The 24,827-nt window shown below is 39.1% G+C and overlaps 1 protein-coding gene across 14 annotated transcripts in view; it reads right to left on the bottom strand.

Annotated features, from left to right (window-relative positions):
• Positions 1 to 8,117: 8,117 nt before the first annotated feature.
• Positions 8,118 to 24,827, bottom strand: part of CARF (calcium responsive transcription factor) — a 38,854-nt gene continuing 22,144 nt past the window's right edge. For 6 of the 14 annotated variants that reach the window (XM_048308944.1, XM_048308945.1, XM_048308946.1 and 3 more), the window contains 6 exons: positions 22,784 to 22,914; positions 21,399 to 21,765; positions 18,900 to 19,607; positions 14,561 to 15,309; positions 12,683 to 13,285; positions 11,536 to 11,580 (listed from right to left, as the gene is read on the bottom strand). In XM_048308944.1, the coding sequence (XP_048164901.1) occupies positions 19,519 to 19,607; positions 21,399 to 21,765; positions 22,784 to 22,914 (587 nt within the window). In that variant the 3' untranslated portion in view covers positions 11,536 to 11,580; positions 12,683 to 13,285; positions 14,561 to 15,309; positions 18,900 to 19,518. Of the gene's footprint in view, positions 11,300 to 11,416; positions 11,581 to 12,682; positions 13,286 to 14,560; positions 15,310 to 18,899; positions 19,608 to 21,398; positions 21,766 to 22,783; positions 22,915 to 24,827 lie in introns of those variants that run through there. The other 8 variants (XM_048308937.1, XM_048308940.1, XM_048308942.1 and 5 more) reach the window with 8 other exon arrangements.

The following is a 24,827-nucleotide window of genomic DNA, read 5'->3' as shown; positions in this document are numbered from 1 at the left end:
TGCCAAAGCTTTCACAAATATAATCTGTTGACTCTACCTTGAAAAAGTCTATAACAATTGATTGCTTATAATTGTTGCTGCTAGAAAGTTGCTTTTATTTTCTCTTAAGAAGTTACAGACAGACCTTCAGTGTCTGCCTCTGCACTCCTCTACAGTGAGTCTTCATCTTAATGCTAATTTAATTAGCAAGTAGCAGAGCAGGGAACTCTGGCTGATGTTTTAGCCTTTCAGGTGCAGCTGCAGTTACATGGAAATTAGAAGTTAGAGCAGCCTCAGGGCTCTTTTTCTCTCTGTATGAGGACCAGAGCTCTTAAGACAATAAATGTGGCCCACAGGTATAATTTCCCCATAGCTACAACTGCTATACAAATACTATCCTGAGACCTAAAATCCTCTTTACTCCATCTACCCATCATGGTACTCATGTTCAAAGTACATCCAAGAATATGGTCAACCTCAATAGTATGTGTTATAATAGTCTCGGCCTTTTTCATTCTAACTTCTAAAGCTAGGGAACAAATAAAAAGAAGGGGGAAAGGCTGATAGAATTAACAGGGAATCCAAGTAAATAAAAATGATGTGTTTGTTATAAACGAGGCTGAGACTTTCTGAAAAGAAAAGCCAACTTGTTTATTTATTAACAGCTGAGAGCAGGAACCCAGGATAAGCCCAGGCTCCGCATGACAAGCCAGAGTAAACCAACACACAGACAGTTGGGACAGTGCGACCCACTGGGTGCTCCCTTCGACCCCAAGTTCCGCAGGAGGACCCCGGATAAAGTCCCAGGTCCGTTTTTATGCCCTTGGTCCGTTCACAATGGGTGGATTTTGGATCCTTCTGGTTGGCTCACTTCCAGGGGTTCTATTGGCCTTTATCAAGATGCATTTTTGTCCAATCATTTCCCGAGGGCGCAGAATGATTGGATAATCCTTTATCCAGTAGCGGTCCAAGATGTTGACATCACCTGCATGAGGTAATTTTCTAGTCCATCACATCATCACATCCCCAATTGCGTCTCCACCTGGTGCTCACACTCTGATATTACACCCGGACAGTCTTGCAATATCCTCAGTTAACATGCCCATTTATTCAACTATCAACTCCCCTCTTTTATATCTCATCCAAACAGTAACAACCAACACCCCGAAACCAATTCATTTATTACATGTTGGTGTTCATGCAGATGAACCTCTTAGGTGATAAAGGAACATAAGTTTGCCTTAGGCAGAGGAGCCTCTACAGTGTCACCTCTAAGAGAGTAACAGCTGGTTTTTGTACTTACTGCATCCTGTAAGAGTAAAGCCCAAACAATCAAGCTTTATGCAACTGTGTCACAAGATACCAAGGAGAAAAACTTAGCCACTCTGTATCCGAGTATACCCTGAAGAGGGCTGAAGTATCTTCTATTCCACAAATCAGACTGAGCTGCAAATCATCAACACTTAATGCTGGGAAAACTGTAATAACTTGTGCATAGGTATCTATGAAGTCAGTGCCATTGTAATGCCATCCCATCTTCAGCCCTTTGCAAGAGCCCCCTTGTCTGGCTTCCTTAACAGGATCTATATCCAGCAGGACATCATGTTTCTGGCAGCAATATTCCACTGAAGTATTGTGACTTGCATTTGAGTGATTTTGTGTCGTATCTCATATCCGCCTGTCTATATGGACCTTCCTATCCGATATGTTACCTTTTCCCCACCATGGCTACTCTGCCGGAGCACGTGGCCGGGCATCACGGCCCTCTCCCGGGCAGAGCTGCCCCAACAAGAACGCCAAGCCCGGCTTGCCAAAGCTCTGCACAGCAAGTAAGATTGCTTTGCCTCAGGCACTGGAGCAGTGGGAATGTCCATTTGCTGTTGCCCTGACACTTAAAGTAACTCACCAAGCATTACAGTGACAGCTGAGCTACTTCTGAGGAATAATGATTTGCTGAAATACAACTAAACAGGATAGAGGTGGTGCTCACTAGGATTAGAGGTCCACATGTCAAGAACTCTGAATGTAGAAATAGATGTAATGTAAATTAAAATTTGCTCTGATTATGCAAAGTTAACTAATATATTTAAGCTAGGTCAGTTCAAGTGTGGCTGTATTTCAGCCTCCAAAGACCCCAAATTCTGGCTGCTAATGTGCTGTCAGCTGCACTGTTACAGTGACAGATCCCTAGTGCAAAACAACGAGATGGCAAAAGAGTCAGTCAATACGTTTCACGATGTTACCTTGTGTTTTCAAGCCTCCTCCTGGGTGCTTTGGAAAATTTTGCTTGGAATACTACTTTGTGTATATATATATACACACACATAGTAACACGAGTGCTCCCTGTGTTACAGTTCCCCTGTATTCACAGGGATACGAGAGACAACTTATTTCCTCAGAGGAACTTGGGAAGATAAATCCAGTCACAACAGAGAGCTGCTCAGATATAGAAGAAATTGCAGCTACAGCATTTCATCATCTGAGTGTCTCTGAAAGCCATGTGTAATTTCCTAAGCAGATACATTCAGCCCTTCTAATTTTGCCAGTGATGGAAAAAGGTGCATTACAGTCATCAACAGCACTTTACTTTCCATCTGTGTTTCCTCAAGAATTGTACAAGGTATAGTGATTGATTCTGACTGCTCAAGCCATGGGCTCCCTCTAGCATCCAAAAGGATTAATGCAGTTGGTACCTTTGTCATCCTAAAGGAACAGAGAGCAAATACAAGGAAATACCAGAAAGACGAAGGAAGCCTGACTCTTTTCTTCTTTTTTGACAAAAAATAAACCAAAAGAAAAAAACCCCAAAACAACAAAACCAAACCTCAAAAACCAAAAACCAAACACCAAACCAAAATCCTTTAAGTTATTTATGTGCACATAGCTAAACACTGTCACCCTCAGAACGATGAGGCAAACACACTCACAGGACAGAAAAAGGCAGGCTCTTAGTTTACATCCTAATCCATGAAATACAGGTACAGATTGTACAAGTCCACTCTGGTTCTCAGCTTTCACAGAAGTGTATAAACTGGCACGATGGTGATTCTGGCCTTGAAGATGTGTTCATTGCTTAAATAATCATTGTCACCAGAAAGGAAATAAAAAGAGAAAAGAGAACTAACTTGGATAATAAATGGATGAACTAATCCTTTAGAGTACCTCAGCCGACAGTATGCAGGTTGGGCATTTAGAGATTCTCTAGTCACTACTTCCATTTTATAGCATTTGGGAGCAAAACAGGATTGTTCCAGTGGTGTTAGAGCTCCTCTTCCCCAGGAATACCTAAATGGTGTTCCTTGAGAAAATTATGTGAGTGAGAAAGGCATCTAAGGGCTATGGTTTAAATCTTCCAGAGTGTGTTGGCAAGTTTCCTTCCCCAGATCCAGGGAAAGAAGAAGAGATGTAACCAACAACTTTTTTGGTGGCATTTGGGAGTGGTTTTAGAGGTGACAAGCACAAACATGCTAAAGCCTGTATGTCTCTGCTCCACTAACTATAGTATTTCTGTTGTGCCCGGGGCCAGGAAGCCCCTCTCTATGGCACAGCAATTCTCTCAAAACACAGAGGGAGCAAAGAATGTCAGAGTGAGGCAAAACTTCTGACGAGAGAGGAAAGGTCAAATGGATTTGTTGCTACACATAGTTGCTGGCCAAAACTGCAAGCCAAACTAGTACATAGAAGCAACACCAGCTTCTATGGCACTCTTCACAAGAGTGCTCAGTAGTTAAGAGAGCTCCTTCTCCCATGTTCAGAAGAAAGCCACAACTCTGTAGTATGGGCAGGCATTGCAGATTTCAGTTGTTTGTGACATTCCCAATGACTCTGCGCTAGCGTCTGGTGTCCTGTCTTTGACATCCAAGTCTTGTCCTTGATACACATCACATGTCCATCAGTGCCACCAATATTCCTGAAAGATCAAGCACCTAATTAAATTCACTGCAAGGCTTCAGTTTTGAAGAGGCTGTTAATGCAAGAAGAATCTTTCTCTCTGTTTAATCCAAACTGGTCCAGTCTTGCTGGGAGGACCACAGACTTCATTCCAAGTTGCAGAATACAAGTTGCAGAATACACAGCACTGAAAGTCCAGGAATCTCTCCTTCTCCCTTCATACAATCTGAGATGCTTTAACTTCATGCACTCATGTTGTGGCTGGAGAGTCCCAGTTACCCACACACAAAACAGATCTGTTGTGGCTATTCTTAGAAAAGAACAGCATTGTGCTGAGCAGAAACACTGCACCCTCTGCCACACATGCCTACTGCCCAGGGCAGGGGGAAAGACAGAAAGGGTGAAGTGCAGGGAAATCAGCTGATGTAGAAAACCAGGTCAGGCCAGGCTGAGATAAGCACATGTATATCAGTGCTGATGTTCCAGAAATGGTACCTAATTATGTTGGTAATTGCTTAGCGCTCATCTACATTTAGAACTTTGGCACTGCCTCTCCCTTCATTCAGTGCTACCTTTTCTGATGTCTTACATGCACCGTCTCACAGACCCCCTGTCTATGACTGCAGGGGCCTCCCCACTGCAATCCCTCTCTCTCCATTTGCAGAACAAAGCAATCCCTGGATGCTGGCTAATACAAGCTGAAAATGAATTTTTGATGTCAGTTGAAGAAAAGAGTCACTAATGATTCACAATCCAGACCCTTCCCAAGAGTTTGGCTTTACAATTCACTGAAGACTGTCATTGATTACAGCTGCTAGTGATTTTATTACATTTCTTAACTTTCAGTATCTAATTAGCATAAATCCTCTAATTCTCCTATAATGCCAGCTTGAAAACAGCTTGGAGACTCTATTCTCTAATCAAAGGTAAAAAAAATCAAATTTCTGCGTACGTAATTTTAATGTAGACTTCAGTGCCTGCTCAGCACAGAAGCAGTAATACATGGTAACAGCCATGCTAAATGTTTAAAATTCTTTTAACATGCAAGCAAACCACCTTACACTTCAGGAAATACGAATTTTTTAATCACTGTCTTTGTCAAACTGCTGTACATTCTATAGTTTCTAAGGCCTTATTGAGCTGTCACATGAAAACAAGCTATTTGCTTTTCATAGGATGACTGAAAGCAGCTTTCTGCCAAGCTCTTTGTAGCAGTTACTGTTAACAAATTATGACATAGTTACATGTGTATTGGATGTGTGTGTGCACTGCATGAGGCTACACACACACACACACACACACAAATCTCAGGGGTTTTGCAGCCTCCAGAAGTAGAGTTACTTCCTAAATTTGCCATCTCTCGATGTGTACAGAGCAACCTGCTGCAGAAAGAACTGGCAACATTTACAAGAACATCTACTAATGTTTGGTGTCTGAGCAGGGTGCACTTATCCAACATCCATCTCTTCCCATAACCTGTTGGCCTAACTGGCATCATCCCTCCCAAAGCCAAGAACTAGGGAATGGATAGCCTGGGTCAGAATATATTCCTTCCAAACAGCCTGAAGAAGACTGGGAAATTATCTTCTCACTTCTAATGCTACAGAAGTAGCTGGATGACTTTGTGGAGTTCAACCAGATGCCATCACCAACCTCCCACCTCTGCTTTCTCTTGCAGTGCTGCTCATGAATTCCCCTAGAAATCTTTTGATCTAACATGGTAACACCTAAAAGAAAAACAGGGCTCACATCCATCTTCTATTTCATTCCTTGTTCTCTCATCTGCTGGATATAGGGATGGTGGCTGTGTCCCCAGCCAACACTCAATAACTGCAGCCATTGTTTTCCAAACAGCAGCACCCTCAGCCTATCTCTTCTGCTTGATTTGGTAGATGACAAAAATTTTTCAGCAGGGCAAAGACCTTCCAAGGAAGGAGTGGGCTCTTAATTATTATTGTCAGTTATCTACTGCCACTCAAACAAAAATCTGATAAAAGCCAGCAGAAAGAGTTTTGGATGCCCCATTCTGTGCTAATTCTCTACTCCTGTCTGACACTGCTTGTCCCTGTGTTAGTGATAATGTTATAAATGTGGATTAGAATGTCAAGATGTGCATTAGCAATGAGAACCCACCATAAAAAATCAAATAATTGCCTGCTTTCCTCATACAATATATTAAAATATCAGTTTACATAAATATGATAGAAAATTTAAAAATAAAACAAATTAAAAATCCCCCAAAATGGTATTTTTTGTCCCAGTGGTTTAAGTCAATATGAGCACTCCTTTCTGGCACAAATTAATCAGACTATTACCTATTACACTAGGTAGAAATAGTCACGTAAATATTATTTTCCCTCTGTCTCCCTTCTAATGGAAAACAGGAACTACAGATTTGAACAGAGATTCAATTTTTCAGCTTCTACTTTTAAAAAATGGAGCTTCAATTTTTGACTGCATCGTTTTTAGACTGCTTTCTCAAGCAACCCATTTAAACTGGGATGCGGTAAAATGACACTAAAAATTACCTTTAACTGAGTATGTGGCCCAACTAGAGACTTCTTTTCTGGCTTGGGCTGAACAGGAACAAATTTGTGTGTGTGCTGCTGAGAAGGTTTTGGAGGTTTGTGATAGCATGTGCTCAGGTCCACAATGCCAGCTTGGCAGCTCATGCTCCAGGATTTAAGAACATGTTCCATGGGCTTCTCAAAAGCAAGAGTTAGTTTTGGTGCACATTTTCTTTGTGGTACAGACTTTCCTAGATCTTTCTTCAGTATTTTCCACTGCTTCTCTTTTAGAAATTTCTGACACAGCTCATTGTCACCTAGAAGAGAGCTAAAGTACTTGGTTGTGAAATTGCACTTCTCATGTAGCCCAAAGTTAACCATTCATTCTAAAACAGCAAGAAGGAATCAGAGTCAGTGCTGGTCAAATAGTCAAGAACCTAGTTCAGTTCTTCCTCTGTGGGCAAGGATGGTAAACTCTGGCTGACCTGTGCAAAGGAAGTTCTGCTTCAGATATCAGCCTTGGTGAATGCTATGCTTCAACTATGGTAACATCAAAAAATTGTTCCCCTCATTCCTCAAAACGTCAGTACTCATCATATTATGCCAGCTTTGCCTTCTCAGCAGCCTTAAATAAATCCATCTCCAGAAGACAAGGTTTTATCTAGACAGCCAACTCTACTAACCTTTCTGTAAATCACTTAAGTAATGGGAAAGAAAATTTTTTCTGACTAAGTTAGTAAACAATACTACTTCAACACAGTGGAAACAGCATGCTACTGGAATATACTGACAAAAATTCCCTGGAAAAATTAAGTGACAGAAACTGGAAATCTGAAAAAAGCATCCAAATTGTACTATTACCAATCTGTAATATTATTAGCACTACCTGATCCTGGATCCTATAAAACTCGGCAAATAAGCTTAACATTATCTTTTGTTACCAGACAATGCTATAGAGAGAGAGAAAAAACCCCAAACCAACAACTTTTTATTCCTCAAATATCTCAAGACACTTACCAGTGTAAAAATTTTAAACATGCCAGCTGTTGCCTCTGTTTCTGGGTTTAAATGAAACATTTATCATGGACTCTTCTTTTTATCATCTCACTGGTATGTCAGCAGCAAGACACTGAATAATGAACGAAGTATTCTAGGCATCTCATAACAGAGCAGGAAGCATCACTGCCTCACACCACATGGCTATGATGCCAGTCAGACTTCTCTGGAAACCTTGTTTATCTTTGTAACATTATGCCCAAAAAGTGTGTTTCTCTGAGTGCAGAGGTGGCTCCAGCATCTCTTCTTTTTGGAAATTCTGGCCATTCAAAATTAAATACAATCCTGGTTTCCCTACTTGAAACCATTTTAGCTGCAGTCAAGAACCTACAGTCCATTTCAAAATAGTCATTTTATTGCTAACAAATGCTGACAACTTCAAAGAAATGGTAATTCATCAATTCCGAAACACAGATAAAAAGAGTGAATACAATGTGAAGTCTCTCTGAAATGTCTTGGTAATTATCAAGAATATTCAACTTTTACTATTTGTTAGAAAATATATGAAATATCATATCTTGCAATGAAGTACTTGTGTCTTATGCTCTAAGTATTAACTATTAACTTATTTTAACTTACTCTGCATAGGAGATCAAATAAAACAGACCCTACACTGGATACACAAAGGAACGAACACCAAGTAAAAGCTTGACAAAGCCAACAGAAACCAAAACCACCACAGACTGACGTTTTACAAAGTGCTTTATTTCCCAGTTATTTCTGCAATGGCTCATAAACATTATTTTTGTTTGCAAGATCAGAATAAACATCAGTGCACGACCAAAAGTATTAGCCTGTGGTTAATCTCTGGAAGATCTTACCTTACTAATGTTAATGATGCTGGCTGACTTTATGGTACATTTTGTTAGCACCTGTCCACAGGGAAACTTTTCCATTTTTGCAGTTACTAGCTAATCTCACTAGTGATCCCTCATTCTGCAAAGGAGTTCAGAAGTCTGAAATAAGAGGAGACACTTTTGTTCATGGATTAAACTAGATGAATGAAAACATTTCACTATGAAAACATCAATCTTTTTACAATTGCAACTGATGAACCCTAGGTCACAGCTCCTAAAGATGCTAAATTTGGTTCCAGTGTAGTCTGCCTTTTTTTTTTTTTAAAGATGTCAGATTCACTCTGCCTGATCCAAGGAAAAATCACAAGATTATGGAGTACTTCAGCACAAAAGACTTTTTGGTAGTTATGGAACACGGATAATCATGGACTTTTCCAGAGCAGCTGGTGGCTAAATGCAAAATGAGGAATTCCTTTCCTTTTTATAAAACTTCCAGAGAAAAGAGAATTGCCATATGTATTATTTCTATTATTTCTTTTCTGACATGGCCAGAGAAGTTTAATGAATAAATTATACAGCAAATAAACAGTAAGACAATAATCAACAGTGAGTGATATCATTGGAAGAAATTACTTGATGAAGTTACAATGACAGTGCAATTCTTTCTGAAGCTCATCTAATTATCAAAGAAGTCCTTTTCGCCCAACTCTTCATAAACAGTTTTATGGACAACTAACAATTCACCATGTTCCTTTTTTTTCTTTATGGTGAGATGTGAAGAGAGCGGAAGAAAAAAAAAGAGATTAATTTAGCTAACGTTAGGAAGCTATCCATCAATTTTGTATTCCAAACAGAGCCCCCAGTATAAACCAGTGTGTCATGTCACCTAGTACCCTGTCTAGATGCCCTTGGTGTCCAGTGCCAGGTATTTTCCAAAGGTGGTGTAAGAACATAGATATAAAACTTACCCTCTCAAGGAAGTTCCCTTCTTATTCAGGAAAATAATCTCTGAAACGCACAAGAATATAAATCTCATTCCCAAACTCTGTGTATTTCTTTTCCCAAAGTTAACAGCACTTTCACCAAAGATGCCACTCACTGCAAACCTTGCCCCACTCTGAAGCACTGCAAGACGTAACACCAGGAAGATGCCACACCCTTAACACCTGTAAGAACAGCTTTACCAAAGTAGATAAAGTAGAATCTACTGCTACAGCACCCTTGCCTCAGAATAATTCTCCCATGCTCAAAGCTGTAAAGATATGGCTCGTATTCTTTTCCAGCTGAAATGTAATGGATTACACATGTTCCTGAGTTAATTCTCCAGCTCAGAGCTACTCTAGTGAAGAGGTGAGTAAGCTGAACTTGAAAGGCCTAACCAGAATACATCCAGAAATGCAACTCCTGATTCAGACATGGTAAACTACTTCCTACACACAGAATGAATTCTTAAAAATCAAAATTTGATCAATTTTTTGTCTTACTTAAAAAATTGAAGGCAATAGTGACTTGCAGTGATCAAACAGAAATCAGGATTTTCTACCATGACTTGCATCCAGATGTAAATTTCAGTATTTGAATCAATATGAGGAAAACTAATTTATTGCCAATTAAAACAGATTACATCACTGAGAAACAAAGGAAAATTAAAAAAGCACATTCCCTTCATGTTGCCTTCTTTCCTCAGACTCAGCTTCACACTTTGAACCCCCAAATTCTCTGTCTCCCCTTGTCCAAGGCAGCACAGGGCAAAGTAGGGTCAGTCTGTAACAGCTTCTTCCTATCGCTCCATCACGTGTCCTCTCCACAGGCCACAGTCCTTCAGCAGAAGCCTGTTCTGGCATGGCTCCTCTTCATGGACTGCAGTTCCTTCAGGAAAATCTGCACCTGCTCTGGCATGTGATCCTCTGTGGTCTGCAGGGAAAATACCTGCTCCAGCACCTGAGGCAACTCCTCCCTCTCCTTCTTCTCTGACTTTGGTGCTCAGAGGACTGTTTCACCTTCTTCCTCACTCCTCTCTGCCATGCAGCATTTTGCCCATTCATACAGACACCTCCACAGAGGTGCCCCCAGCATCACTGACATGCTCAGCTGTGTCCTGTTGTGGGTCCACTGCAGAGCTGCCTGGAACCAGCTGTGTCCTGCACAGGGCCACCCACACCAGGGCACCTGAACTCAATACAAAAGCACAAACTAAAAGCTGGACATTAAGAACTTCCTGGGGCCATCTCCTGTGCTCTCTTTCTTGTGCCCGAAGAGTCATTTGTGGGGACACAGTGGGGCAGACCCACAGACTGATCTGGATTCACAACAGTAACTTTGTACTGATAATGTGCTGGTACACAAAGTGCAAGACACTGCTCTCATCAGCACAGTTCTGCAGTTGTGCTGGCCTGTGTGGAGATGCAGGTGCAGGAGCAGAACCTGTGGCAGGTGCTTCCTCTGAGGACTTCTGGAGTGAAAGGGGCAGTGGAGCTCACCCCAGTATTTCCCACTCCTTAAGCAAAACACAATGATATCTTACAGTTCAGTCATGTAAGAAATCAAACTCCAGCACAATAAAGCAGAGAGGAAATTAAACTCCAAAACATGGGAAACTGAGGATAGAGAAGTTTTTTAAGATCAGAAATTTGTTTCTGTGCTGCTCTGGGTATGAGAAAGAAGCAACAGAAGAAAAGCAGAAAAGTGGAAAATGAGAACATGTTAAAACGATTTCCCCACTCCCAAAAAGCAATAAGCATGAGTACGAGTGGTACGAGACAACAAAAAATAAGGCTAGGCCAGTGAGAGGTAATTTTATGGCTTGTATTATATACAAAGTTAGACCTACACTAGCACCTAACATGAAAAACCTGCACACCCACCAAATTATTGTGAGGATATTGATTTTAAACTGGTAAAGCCCTCTTTCCACAGATTATCTGTTCTCAGTAGAAGTAAGGTCAAGAAGGTTCCCACTTCCTCCATCTCCTTCCATGTACAGAACACCTCAGATGTGATAACAGCTTTGTCAACAGCCAAAAACATGGAGTTGTCAGACCAGTTTGCATTCAGAAGATAACTAGTGCACTGAAGATAAAAGCAAACATACAAAATTACCATTCTAGCTTTTATTAGATGTGAGCTCAGAGCATAAACAATAACAAAATCAACAATTAAAAAGTAGTATATTAAAAAAACATTTACCATCTAAACTGAGCCATTTCAGCCATAAGAAATTGCAATCTTGAGCTGTAACTTTGAGAACTTTCTATCTCCTGCAAGCAGCTTTTTGCAAACTTCTCTTCCTCTTCTGCTCTCTGCTCTGGTCTCTTGACAGTTATCTGGAGTACTCTCAGAGGTAAGTGATCCTGAGAAAACAGCCAATACATAGTGAACTAAGAGCTAAAAGTGGAAGACAAGGAGGAAACACCTGCACATTTCAGAAAACTGAACAGTGTCGTGGAAGAAATAAATAATTTCCAATTCTCTCTCACATTTAATTTTAGCTTTAAGAGAAATAGCTACACAGAAAAGTTAAATTTATGTAACTTAACAGTGACCTGACAAAGCAAAACTGAATTTAGATCTAAGATAGATTTTTTAGGCCAAACTTGTGATTAATTTGCAGATGCACTATTGAACTGTAGGTTGGCAGTGGGGAGAAACAGATTTGTTTTCTTCTCGCTGCTGACCAGTGTTTGTCAAGAAACATGTTTAAGAAAACATATTGTGTAAGGGCAGTGCTATGTAAAGAGCAAGAATGCCTACTTTTACCATGATATTCTTCAGTTGCTTACTCCTTCTACCAGCTCCTATTCCTAAATTAAGCATGCTTGAGGGTGACTATTCTAGGTGCTTGAGGGTGACTGTTCTAGGTGCTCCCAACTCTCTATATACAGCGTCCATCAAGTTTTTATACACAGGGACTTTATCTTCCCTTAAGCTGGAAAGCAGAATTCCATGAACCATTTTTCAAGAGATTAATATGAGCAGCTTTGCATCAGGTAGAAACACAAATGCAGCTGTTCTTGCAAGCTGGAAGGTTTTTCTTCTGCTCAAGTACTGCAGAACACAGGGGCATAGCGTCAGAATTTGTCCCTAGCTCAGACAGAGCTCAGATTAAGATCAAATTCACAACAGAAGGCTCTCAGTTTGTGAGACAATTGTTTTTGACACCACTGGTTTCACCAAACCAATGCAAATTCCATGCACAAAGAAAATTCATCGCATCTAGAACTGATGTGATACAGATGTTAATAAACAAAATATGGTTTGCAGATATTTTAACTGACATGCTGTCAAGTGACCAGGTAGATGATGCAAATGAAAAAGTGTCCTCACATGATGGGATAGGTCTTAACTATGGATTCTGGTGTTATAGGCAAGACTGATCTTGCCTTGTAAATCACTGAACACAGTGATTTACAGCACAGCTGGAAGATCATCTACAAAGGAAGAAAAGTGCCAAACCTTTCAGGCTCTGGGCATGGTGGTTTTGAGGGGTAGTTTGGAATGCTTCATGTTCTGGATAAAAAGAAAAAAAAATTGAAAAGGCTTTGGTTAATTTAGGTTATTAAAGGGTTAGAAATATACAACATTAGTATGTTAAAGCTTACTCTGTAAAAAGTACATATCTGAAAGGACTCTAGATAAAAGCTCTCTACTGTTTCTTTATAAAACAAGCTTTCATTTACTTTAAGAAAATGCACACAGACAATAAAAACGATCAGGAGGTGCCACTGGCCTACAGTTTCAGTATGACATGCAAAGATGGCAAGGTATGAATTAGTATTCATTACCATTTTGGGACACACTCATAACACTGAGATCTGTCCAAACACTAGGCATCTTGTCGAGCAGGTCAGAGAGAGTCAGCAATAATACTAATATTCTGGAAAGGAAGATTTACTTTTATTCTCTATTGGAAAATCCTCTTCCTCCCACCAAAGAAAGTGTATTACATAGAAGTCATGTCATCAAACTTTAATCTCCTCTGTTCCATTCCTGCAGGTCCTCTCATAAAATCTTACACACCTTCATGCTCTCCATGTCCCTTGCAGGCTTGTAGAACTTCTTGAGTGGGCAAGCAGAAAGAACAGCTATGTCAGCACACAAAGACAATCACTGTTTCTCAAGGGTGCTTTCAGGACTAGCACAGAGAATGTTAGTCTGGCACAAGGACACTCTGCCAACACACACCTCTCTGTTTCTGGCTCTCCTACTACCATCTGATTGCCACACTTAATTACATTTTAAATAGTATCTACAGACAGAGACTGTTCTCCAAAGTGCAGAAGCATTCCTATGATCTTTCCTGGAGCCACTGAATTGTCAACATTTGACCAAGGATAGAGCTGAAATTTTAACATTATTTTAGTGGCAGTTTATGCTGTATTGACACTGTCCTGCTATAGAAATCCAAGTACATTAGAAAAATGTCCAAATGGCAGATCCAGTAGCACGTAAGCTTTTGCTCTCTAGTTCCTTCCTAGTGAGGACCCAGAAATCAACTCTTATGAAAGCACTATACTACAAACAGGTTTTCATGATGAGCCTTATCAATCCCTATTAGAAAAATGATGAGGAAGAGTGAGAAATTTAATTTGCTTAGAACAGCATGCTCTTGTTTAAACAGGCAGAATGTCATTAACAGAAGCCAGTACATGCCAAATGACCAACTGAGCTGTGCTGCAGAGATGGTTGTAGTAAGAACATGAATTCCAATTATCCACATTAAAAGATCTGATTACATGTGCCTGAAAATAGCTGCATCATTTAACCACAGCTAAGTGTAATTAAAACTGTATTAAAGAACTATGTGCAAACAATTATAGTCCTGTCTCCATATGATTTTGCAGTACATACATATATATATATGGATATGTATTTTAAAACTATTAAGTATCCAAAGGTAACTTGCATAAAGAGGGTATCATATACGTGCTTGTTGCAAGGTTTCTTCTATCTAGCAGAGGCTAACAGACTACTGATGAGAATTGCTCCCACAGCTCCTATTGTCCAGGGAAGAGTCCTTAGGACAAGGATGCTCAGTACTTGTCCTCATAAAGCTTTCCATGCTTCTAAAACCCCTTCTGTACAAGAATAGGAGGGGTCCTAGATGACAAACATGCACTATTACTTTGTATGATACAGCAGTACTATTTCTGCCCACTCCTTTGAAGACTGTCCAGAAAACACATCATTCAGAAAATAAACGTGTCATTTGTCACGTGCATCAGAAATGGAATGGAATACTAATGTAAGAGCTTATATTGGAAAAAAAAAAAAAAAGGCATGTACATACACTCTTGTTATTTGCTGCCCCCTCCTTCTCCCCACAATTCATACCTCAGTTGCTGTTGTTGGATAGACCAGCTGGATAGCTTCTGACCTAAAAAAATCAACACCACCTGTTTTACACAAGGCTTGTTTCATTCATTAATGAGGTGCACTGTTGCTGGGAGAAGATAATTGTTACTGATGGAATAGGCTCTGAAGTCTATTCTATGAAAGCTTTGCTCAGAAAGGCAGGGCAAATCAAAGATGATTTTCTCATCACAGACCCATAAAGAGCAGTAACTTTCCCCAGCACCATCCTCAGCTATATCACACTTTCTATCCCTAATGGAACAGATTCCTCCTACCTAAACATCTGAGAATGTATCTGCTTGAATAGGCTTAAGAGAGAAAACTGTACATTTGCCAGCAGACAGACAACTTAACAGGCAGCTACCATCCACAGCCAGAATCAGGAATTCAAGTGGTATGAAAGAGGCCAACCCTAACAGCTGTCAGAAACCATCCTTTCCTCCTTGTTTTATCAAATCTTTTCCGTTGCTGTGAATGTAAATGGCCTGTGAAATGGGGCTCCTTCATATTCATTCCAGTAATGGTGATAAACCCCTAAGCAAGCAAGTAAAAAACCTTCAATTTAAAGTAACATATCTACTTATGATAGTGGGTAAAGAGGGAGAAAAACTGATGGGGCAAGGCTCACCAGTGTTTACCTGTGCAGTGAACGTAGCAGCTCCTTCAACAGTCCAACACTGAAACACTGAGAACTGCAGGGCCTGAGGGCATGGGATTTCTGTGGAAGCCTTAATAAGTGTGAAGAAAGAGACATTTGGGCAGATGCTGAGCTGCAGTCAGTGGGATGAGGAGAGCAGCAAGGTAATTCAGTTGGGAAGAAAAGGCTTGTTTTCCTTGGTAACAGGTAAAGAAAAAGTCTCTGGCCCTGAGCTAAAGCTCCAAGAGGAGTTTCTTCTTCATATTAGAAGCTAAGAAGGGGCACCTCAGACTATGGGGAGTCATTTATCTGCCTCCAGTACTCACCAAAACTCAAGCAGCTTTTTTATTTTGAAGGGCAGGACAGGCTTCCCTTTTCTTCCATACCTTTAAATTCCTACCATGAACTCACACTATCCACTACTGGCATAGAGATAGACTCAGGAACTGCACTAAACCTTTGGGCTCTCAACCCCAAAGACCCCCCCCACAGCACAGTCCCCATCAGCATTCCCAGCAGGACCCTTGCTTTTCAGGAACTTCTTCCACCTGGTCTCCCTGCAGTTATCCTACTTGTCCTCCATCATCCCTAAAATCCACTGCCCTGAAGGAGCTCTTGGATTTCTCCCCACGGGCCCCCATAACCACAAAACAGACCATTACTTTAAAAGAACAAGTTGTTAACATTTGAATAGGAATATTATACATTAAGTTACTATAGAAAAAAAAATATATATACACATACATATGCAGACATTTGTGCCTCTAAATTTTGTAGAAACTGCAATAATTTTGTACCACAAAAAGCACTCATTACCAGTACCGGTTTCCATCCAAGAGGCCTCCAGCCTTGAACAAGAGCTATGGATGTGTACCTTCTTACATCTTCTCTACGTTTTACCAAAAGGTTATTTTTGCATGCACATACAGAAGCACAGCTCTTCTTGTAAAGCAACAAATCACTCTTACAGACAACCAACAACAGGGATAACTGGAGAATCAGTTGTTAATTTACAGTACTGTTGAAGGTCAGGAATTCTAGGTTTGCAAAATAAGTGCTTGCACACAACTACCACAAGGAAACAAAATAAACATCAGAAGAACATCTACAATTCCAACACAAAGTAATAACCAACTACTTTGCATCAAGCTACATAGCTTATGCTGAAAAATCAGCCTTGAGTATTCTGTTTAACAACTTTAACCATTGAAAGTGGTAGCATTTACTTCTGATTTTTCTCATATACATAGCAGTCTTCTCTGTAAAATTTAGATGGATATTAGTGAGCAAAGGCATTAAATTGAATACAGAGACTGGACATGGGGGATGAGTTCATGTTCCTCCTTTAGCAACATGCACAAAACAAATGTAAACATACTCTTTGAAAAAGAAAGATTACATTAAATTACAAAAAACCAACACAGTAATAAACCGAAGTATGTATTTGGAAGACAAAGAACTGAAATTCTGTGAAAATGAAGAAAACTGAGGACAAAAATGTGAGTATTGGCTGAAGAATCATCTAAAATAAATTTTTCAATAAACAGAACTGCAAGTCTAATCCCCAGCTTTTAAAAACAACTAATTCTTTATTGCTTCTTTAAAATTCTTCCAACTTTTTCTTCTATTGTTTTCAGACTACCATACAAATCAGGATTGAATACAAAATTCATTTCAGAGCCTGCAATTCAAGATGGACTAAAAGAGTGTTTTCTCCAGCTGTGTGCACTAGGTCAAAACCAGAAATACCATCAGAAATACTGTTCGGCACAGGATGAGACTGTAGCTCATGGTGGAAAGAACAGGGTTAAAACCCAGAACTGTTAATGAGGGAACTAAGCAAGAACTGATGGAAATGTAACTTGTCTTTCCCTAAGCTTTTACTCCAATCACAAATGTATTGTCTGCTTTGAAGAGAACTAAAATGGAAATAACCTCTTGCTGGTAATCTTTAGCTGTAATTTATTCTTTTGGAAAGAAGCATTCTCAACAATGAGGAAAAAATCTCAAAAAAAGAGCAATATAGGGAAAGAGAGTATCATTTGGAATGCACTCATTTAAACTTTCAGAAAACTGATGGTGATGGATTATTGAATACAGCAAGGAGGTACCCATTCTGGTATGCAGTTTTTGAGTTGGAAAAGAGAAGGGGACTGCTGGCTGAGTACTCCAGAACTAAGACTGCAGCAGAGAACATCCATTTGGGAGATATCTTCACAATTAGCAAAACAACCAACCAAAAAACCAATGAACAATCAAATAAAACAAAACTAAAAACCCCAACCAAATAAAAAAAACCCACAGGTAAGTCTTGGGGGATTTTTTTCTAGCCAGAAATGAGTAAAGTTTACCACAAAACAAGTCAGTGTTGATACCAAATATGAGAGGCTCCAAAAAACTGGAGACTTTTTTGCACTCTTGCATGATAAAATACTGGCTCTTATTTAGTAAGAGCATGGTCCTGTTGGAAAATTCTAATGGGACCTAACCCAGAAACATGAGCTTTAAACAAATAGTGTTTCCAATGTTACTTAACCTCAGAGAAGTTAATATATGTTAAGACTAAGATACAGGATCTAACTAACAGATTTTGCACATAAAGGCATTTGGAACACAAGTTTAATGTAAGATTTCTGAAAGCTTTAGCTTTAAATACTCAAAAGAAAATGAAAAAATCATTTTAAATGACCACTATTTAGAAGATGTTTGTGAATGCTTGATTGTAAGTTAAATGTAACAATTTAAAAATGTTAATATTTTGGTTCATATAATATTCACACCACTTTCTTCTCTACATAAACTAATAATTTTCCTGGGGTTCTTTGCTTATTTGTTTTCAAGTCTGAAAAACAGAAAAGTCCTCACACTGAATTCTTCCACAGCATGCAGGAAAAAACCCCTAATTTTATGATCAGGCTCTCAACCACTTAGTAGGAACTAGTAACAGAAAGGCTCCTACTGCTGTATACAAACTACTCTGAATGTTGCTCTAGGAATTCAACACCTGAAGCAAACAATGCAATTGCTTAACTTGGTATCTATGTTGGCATCGGTTTCATTTCATTTACAGCTTTAAATTGATTCCAAGTTATTTGTAGGTGCAATTTTTTTTCTTAAAGAAACGTCTGTCACACATTACACAGCTCAGTGCTTGTCACTTATTACGGCTTTGATTTAAGTATTTCTGAAAGATAATTTTTATCACATTCAATTTTCTGAAGATTCCTAGTAAATATTTTAATTGTATGGACAACATTAGTCCTAGAATATGTCACTTTTGAAAAAGATGAGTTTGTTTTCTGAGTGTTATGGTGACAGCACACTTGGATATATTGCTTTGATTACTTCCTTTGTTTTCTTAGGCTTCTCTTTGTTAGGAATGTATCCAAAAGCCCTACATCACAAACAGCAGCAGGTTAAATCACATTTATCTGAGCTGATAGCTTTAAGTGCACAAAGCAAGAGGCAGATAAGCTGAAATGGCAGCATCAATCATTTTCCACGAGAAAGACTCCTGCATTTAGTTGTTATGACCAACTGCAAAGGAAGGCTGCATGCATCAATGAACCTCATTATAAAGCCAGAACTTAAGTTCAAAGATGTCAAAGTCAAAAACATTCACCATTACAATTCACACACTTTTCTTTATCATACAACCTTATGTTCACCTACCAACCTCACCTTTCTCCTCTCCTTGATCTTCACACCATTAACATTATGATCAGGTCAAAGTTGCATTTTCTTAAGCATCCATGTCCTTTATCACTTTGAAGTTTAGCATCCTGGACCATCCTTTTGTCACAAAACCATGGCCATACTGATCCACTTTGCTGTTGGATTCTGTGATCTTGGAGCTGACAGATTCTATGGTCTCTGTAGTGCAATAAGAGTCAAGGGTCTCAAGGAGAAAATGCAATCCCAGCATTGTGATCCACATTCTAAAGCTAAGGAATTAAAATGTGGAAGACCTTCAGAAACAATGAACAAAATGGGCCATTTGGACAGAATCCAAATTACTCAAAACTTGAAACAGAAGAGAGAGGTGGTGTTCCACAGGGCAACTGAATGACCTGGAGTTGGCAGTGAGCCACATCAGTCAAACCAAAACAGCTTTCTGTCAGAACTACTATAAAATATGCTTAGTCTGAATGTCATAATACAATTAAAAAAGAATGGCAGTACTTTGAGAGCACCTGCATTTCCTTCCAAGACATTTAGAGTTCTCCAATTTGAAAAATCCTCCCAGGCTTCACAGGTGAAGGCGAGGAACTATGGTGAGGAACCGTGGCAGTCTCTGATTTTATCTATTTTCCATAGACAATGCTTTTTCTCTTGGTTCTTGTTTAACTTGGCTCACACAGGTAACAACACCCTCTGTATTTTCTTCAGCTTAAAAACAAAACAAAAATCAAACATTGAAGTTCAAACTCCATTGACAATGCTTCAGCCCTAATAACTGTGCATTTAAAAGAAAAGTATTTCAGGAACTCAAGCTAATAGGTAAGGCACATAGGAAGTTTACTGCTTTTTAGCTGGTCAGCCAGTTGTGTCACCTACTGTGCTCTAAGCCATTGCAAGTTGACATGAACTTACTGGAGTAAGGCCCCCCTCAAGTAACAATATTTAAACCAATTTATAAAAAAAAGTTTGGAGATATAAAATCACTTTCACACAAAAGGTCTTTCCTCTTTCCCATGGAAAAATAAAGCTGCCATCTTAATTCTTGTTTTTGTTATGAGAGCCTTTTTTTTTGAAGGGGAATGAAGAAATAGGGGTGCTATTGCTGAAAAAATTGGCTCTAAAGCACGCTGGTTTACAGAATGACTTACACTTCAGGCACAATTGGCCACTTCTTTTGAGTAAAACAGGATTTCTTTAAAAATTCACTTACAAGAAACATTTGATAGGTTCTCTGAAATTCTTTTACTCTGCAAAAAAAAGAATTTCTCAGGAGAGAAGTCAAATTCAATTATAAAATGGAAAGCAACCAGTTACACAAACTTTTGAGTACAAGTAGAAAATGCCTTAAATTTAACTTTGACAATACTGTCACAGCAAAAGAATCCATTACTACCTTAACACATATAAGTTTCAGTATATTTCCTCAACTACCCTTAATTTATACTAAATTCTGTAATATTCTGAAAATGAAAATCTAAGAATACATGAAGAAATAAAAAGGAATAAAGTTTTGCTGACCTGCAAAAGTCATTGGTACTTATCGAGATGGTAATTACTGCTATGTCATTATGAAGGTGTAGCTATGATCTAGAACATCTTTACCTACATGTTCCTGCAGAACTACTCAAGATCCATATTTTTAGAAGTCACAGATGACATGAGAAAATAATACAGAAATAACAAAGCATTGCACACAAATGTTTCAGACTCTGGGTAGGTAAAAGACCATGTTGTGCTGATTTCTATGTGCTCCATATCTAATAGGTCTTCTTCGTCAAGAATTAACAACCAATCTGTGAGAATGCAAGCACCCATTCCCAATCAGTTCCTATGGCTGAGAACTCAAAGACTGTATTTATATTTGATAGCAATGGTTTTAAAGAGCCTTCCATTTTCACATAAAGCTATTTATGGTGTTTATTGTGTAGTTTTTAAAAACTGTTTTCAAACAGAAGTTTGAAATTCCCAGGATTACATACAAATTTATCTGATCACTTCTAAAACATACTGATGACTACAGAATACTATTAAAACATTATTGAAAATTTTCAGAGATCTGCGGGGATTGTGTAAACAAAGAAGTCTTCAAACCCCCCATATTTCTTTCCAAAGAGTTCTAACTAGATTCAATATCCATTATTTTCTATTCTTATTTCTCCCTAAAGAAATAATTTTGAAGATCATAATTACAGCTAAATACTAGGATTTCTGGCAAAAATACTGTGCTTAACATAGGAGTTGGTATTTGGTCAAAGAAACTGACTAGCATCTTTTTACAGCAAAAAATAAGTTTGGGGTTTTTTTGTGGGTTTTGTTAATTTATTTTGGTTTGTCATTTTTTTCCTTTGTTTTAACAGTAATAACTAATTAGAATTGTCTGAAAGAAGTCTGTGTTGAGTTCTCCACTATCAACACATTTATCTCCTATCTTCAAGATACACAGAACAAAATCCACTGTATTTTCTATATTTACATATTATTGAGAAAACTGCAACTTACTAAGTGCTGGATGGCTGTCCACAATCTGTACTGGAATAGTCTGTACATCTCCTAAGAGAATCTGATGGACTCCTCCTTCGAGGTTTCTGGAGTCATCCACCCCTCCAGCTGGTACCAGCTGGCCCATGGCAACCAGACTCTGATCAGAGCCAGGCAGAGTCCCAAAAGCAGGAGCAGCAGCACTACGCTGTGTTAGGCCAGCACCTGCTTGCAGGCTGTGCCCCTGACTAAGTGCTAGAGAATGGCTGGTTATTGCACTCCCTAGGGAATCCAGGAAACTCGAAGGGCTGGGAGGGGAATGGTTATTTACAGCTATCAGGGCCGTTGATCCGTTTGTTGAGGTAAATGTTGACTGCAGCTGTAATCCCTGTGAAAGAGAAGGCAGAAGTACCAACATACCAGTATTTACAGCAGAAGCAGCTTGCATTTAACAGCATGTATTGTATTTATTGGAACTAGATAGCCTCTGACTTTCTACTTATTATCTCTTTTGAACACTCAATCCTAGCAACTCTAGGCTCAAAATGTGCTTGAAAACAATTAAGACAACAAAATCCAGCAGCATTTAGAAGACTGCTGATGACCATAAAGCTCTAATTTTGGATTCATATGCAGTTTCAGATCACTCCCCAGTACTGCCCATTCCCACAAGAGATGGGTATTATAAGCTAAGCACGCTGCTTTAAATAAACTGGTGTGAGGTAGAGCCAGGCTGTCCTCAAAAAGAGAGGGAAACAGCAAGTAGAACAGAATCTTACTACAGACTGTACTTCTAGCAAAAAGATCATGCATTTTATTGGGTTTCAGGAAATATGAAGGCAGCTTTTCAAAGCAGTTAAGGAAGAAGGATAAGAGAGCCAGCTTTGAAGGGAGATAAGCTTTAGAAGAAGCTCTTTTAGCATGACATTCTTATCCCTCTCTCTTCAGCCCTTCAACCTGCAAGTTTACAGCTCTGAGCTAGGAGCAGTTTCAGGATTTTAAGGTATTTTCTTGAGAGGCTGGAGAAGGATTTAAAAGGAATAAACAAGACTGTCTCATCTCCCCACTGTTTTGCAGCATTTTCATTATAAAATGACTGGACTGTGTGGAAAATGAATAGGTACTTGGTTTGAGGTAGAAACCCACTACCTTTATCCTCTTGGTTTTGCCTTCACAAGGGACCCTACCTTCGAAGTGTCAAAAGATAGTAGTGGGATCCCCTGTACCACAGCTCTGTGCTAAATGTGATGTGCAAGAGCGACCAGACTAAGAGCTGACAGCTACCTCAAAGTCCGTGTTACCCAGCTATTGTCTGGCATCAGGTGAGAGGGAACTTGCTGTTCTCAGCTCGCCTTCAGCACTTCCAGCACAGCATGGTTGATGTTCTGTAAATGACTTGACTGTACCTGAAGTTGTGCAAATATCTTGGGCTGAAGTGAAGAGAGTGAAGACAACAGCTGAGCTGTTTCTGGTGTCAAGGACTCCCCACTCTGGTTGGATTCTGCTTTGGTGATGACTGACTCCCCTCCTGAGCTCCCTACAGTGTCAAAGTGAGGAAGCACACAGTTATGACAAATCTCTTCTGTTTAATAAAAGCCACCCCTGTGAACCAAACAAACTCCCTTCAATCTCAATACAGATATCCAGAAGACACATATATACATATATATATATGCTGTTCTCTTTGCAGAACTTGATGCTAAAGAAAGAAGACTGGGTATGACAAAAAGACAATACTGCAGGAAGATTGTATGTATCTGTACAGACCAAAAACCAGAGGCACCAATAAATCTGTTCCTGAGAGCAAAGTAATTGCACCCTACACCGTGCTTTGAATTTGCAGTTGTAACATAAAAGCTGAAACATTTCTAGCAAAGCAGCAAATAATTTGACAGTATCTACACCTCAGTAAGGGCTTAATAACAGACAGGTATCAAAAGAAAGGATTGTCTTCCAAAATAAAAACCTACACAGGAAATTTTCTGTCTCACCACTCCCTTAATATCTTTGTGAAATTAGCATAACTTCTATGCAATATCATCCAAAGTCCATTTATCTGGAGGTCTTTCAGCCTACAGATTACATCATATCCTCAAAATTCTTATTTAATGCAAGAATGATGGACTTCATTTCCTGAAGGTTTGTGAAAACTGGGATTTGCTTGTAGCGATTTCTGCAAGAAAACTTCTCATGAGATCATTCCATTTCCTGTCTGAGCCACCCAGAACACTTTGGTTAAGATTTATACAGATGCAAGCAGACATTGCTCAGCTTCTTACTTCTCAGTTTCACTGTTATGGAGGTAAAAGAAGAACTTGTCCTGTGAATGCAGATTAGTCTAGTGAATGCAAAAGATTTGAGAATGGTCAATGGCAAACACTATCAGAAAATCATAGAGAAAGTTTCCAGCAGTCTGAGTGGAGGTAGATTTTTCAACATACATACTGATCTGCAGACTCTTAACAATTGTAACTGACCGGAAGATACATATAAATCTATAAATCTTCTTGAATGCAAGTACTTCAAATATTTACACTCTTTTTAATATTATACAGAGATCCCTTATTTATATGTGAATGTTCACATGCAGGAAGAGATAGTAGTTCTCTCCCTAGGTCGTACTCTACAGCAACAAGCCTAGGAAAAAAGGTAATAGTTCAACTCCTCCTCTACCCACTACAAAGAAAGTTGTATCACAAGGAGATAGGGAGTTCTGCACAAACAAGTTCTGTTCTTGCCTGATTTCTTAAATGTATAGTTGTCTCCATCTGGCACAAGTTGAAATTAAAAAAAAAAACATATACAAAGAGAAGTCTGAAAAGTTAATGCTGTTCTCCCTTGCTACCTCTTCACAAACATTAATGAGAGCTCATTTTTAGGAAGTCAGGCTTCTTTTTTGTAATACAATTATAAACATGTGTTGAAATGTCTACAAACACATACCCACACATATAAGGAGAGAAGAGACATGCTGCAATTAGAGTTTCTGTTTATATTCACTGAGCTGGTTCACATGTGCAGAAAACTAAACAAATCCCATTCTTTTGCTTCCTGTAAAATTCAGTATGTCACTGGATGGATGTTTACACATTTGATAGGCTACTTTGTCTTAGAAAATTATCTGTGTAAAACAAAGAAAGCAAGAATTGGTCTCTTTCTGAATGTTCTCCAGCACTCCGTTCATACCAAAAGTCACCCCTGCTGAGCTCTATCACTGTTGAAGCTGTTGAAGGCACAACTATTCTGTGTCTCTCCATAAAAACACAGTAATGCCAATATTAACACAGGCACGCAAGCTTACGCACAGTAAGTCTGTTCACATTGCAAATTTCTTTTTTTCCTAAAAAACAAGACTTCCTTAAAAAAGAAGGACACTGTTCAAGCTGAGTCTAAACCTCTTGTTCTCTCACAGTTGTAAACACTGGAATTCCTCCCTAAAGCACCAAGCAT

The sequence above is a fragment of the Corvus hawaiiensis genome, chromosome 7, assembly GCF_020740725.1.
Source record: "Corvus hawaiiensis isolate bCorHaw1 chromosome 7, bCorHaw1.pri.cur, whole genome shotgun sequence".
Taxonomy (NCBI): Eukaryota; Metazoa; Chordata; class Aves; order Passeriformes; family Corvidae; genus Corvus; species Corvus hawaiiensis.
This window is presented reverse-complemented; position numbering and strand designations above follow the sequence as displayed.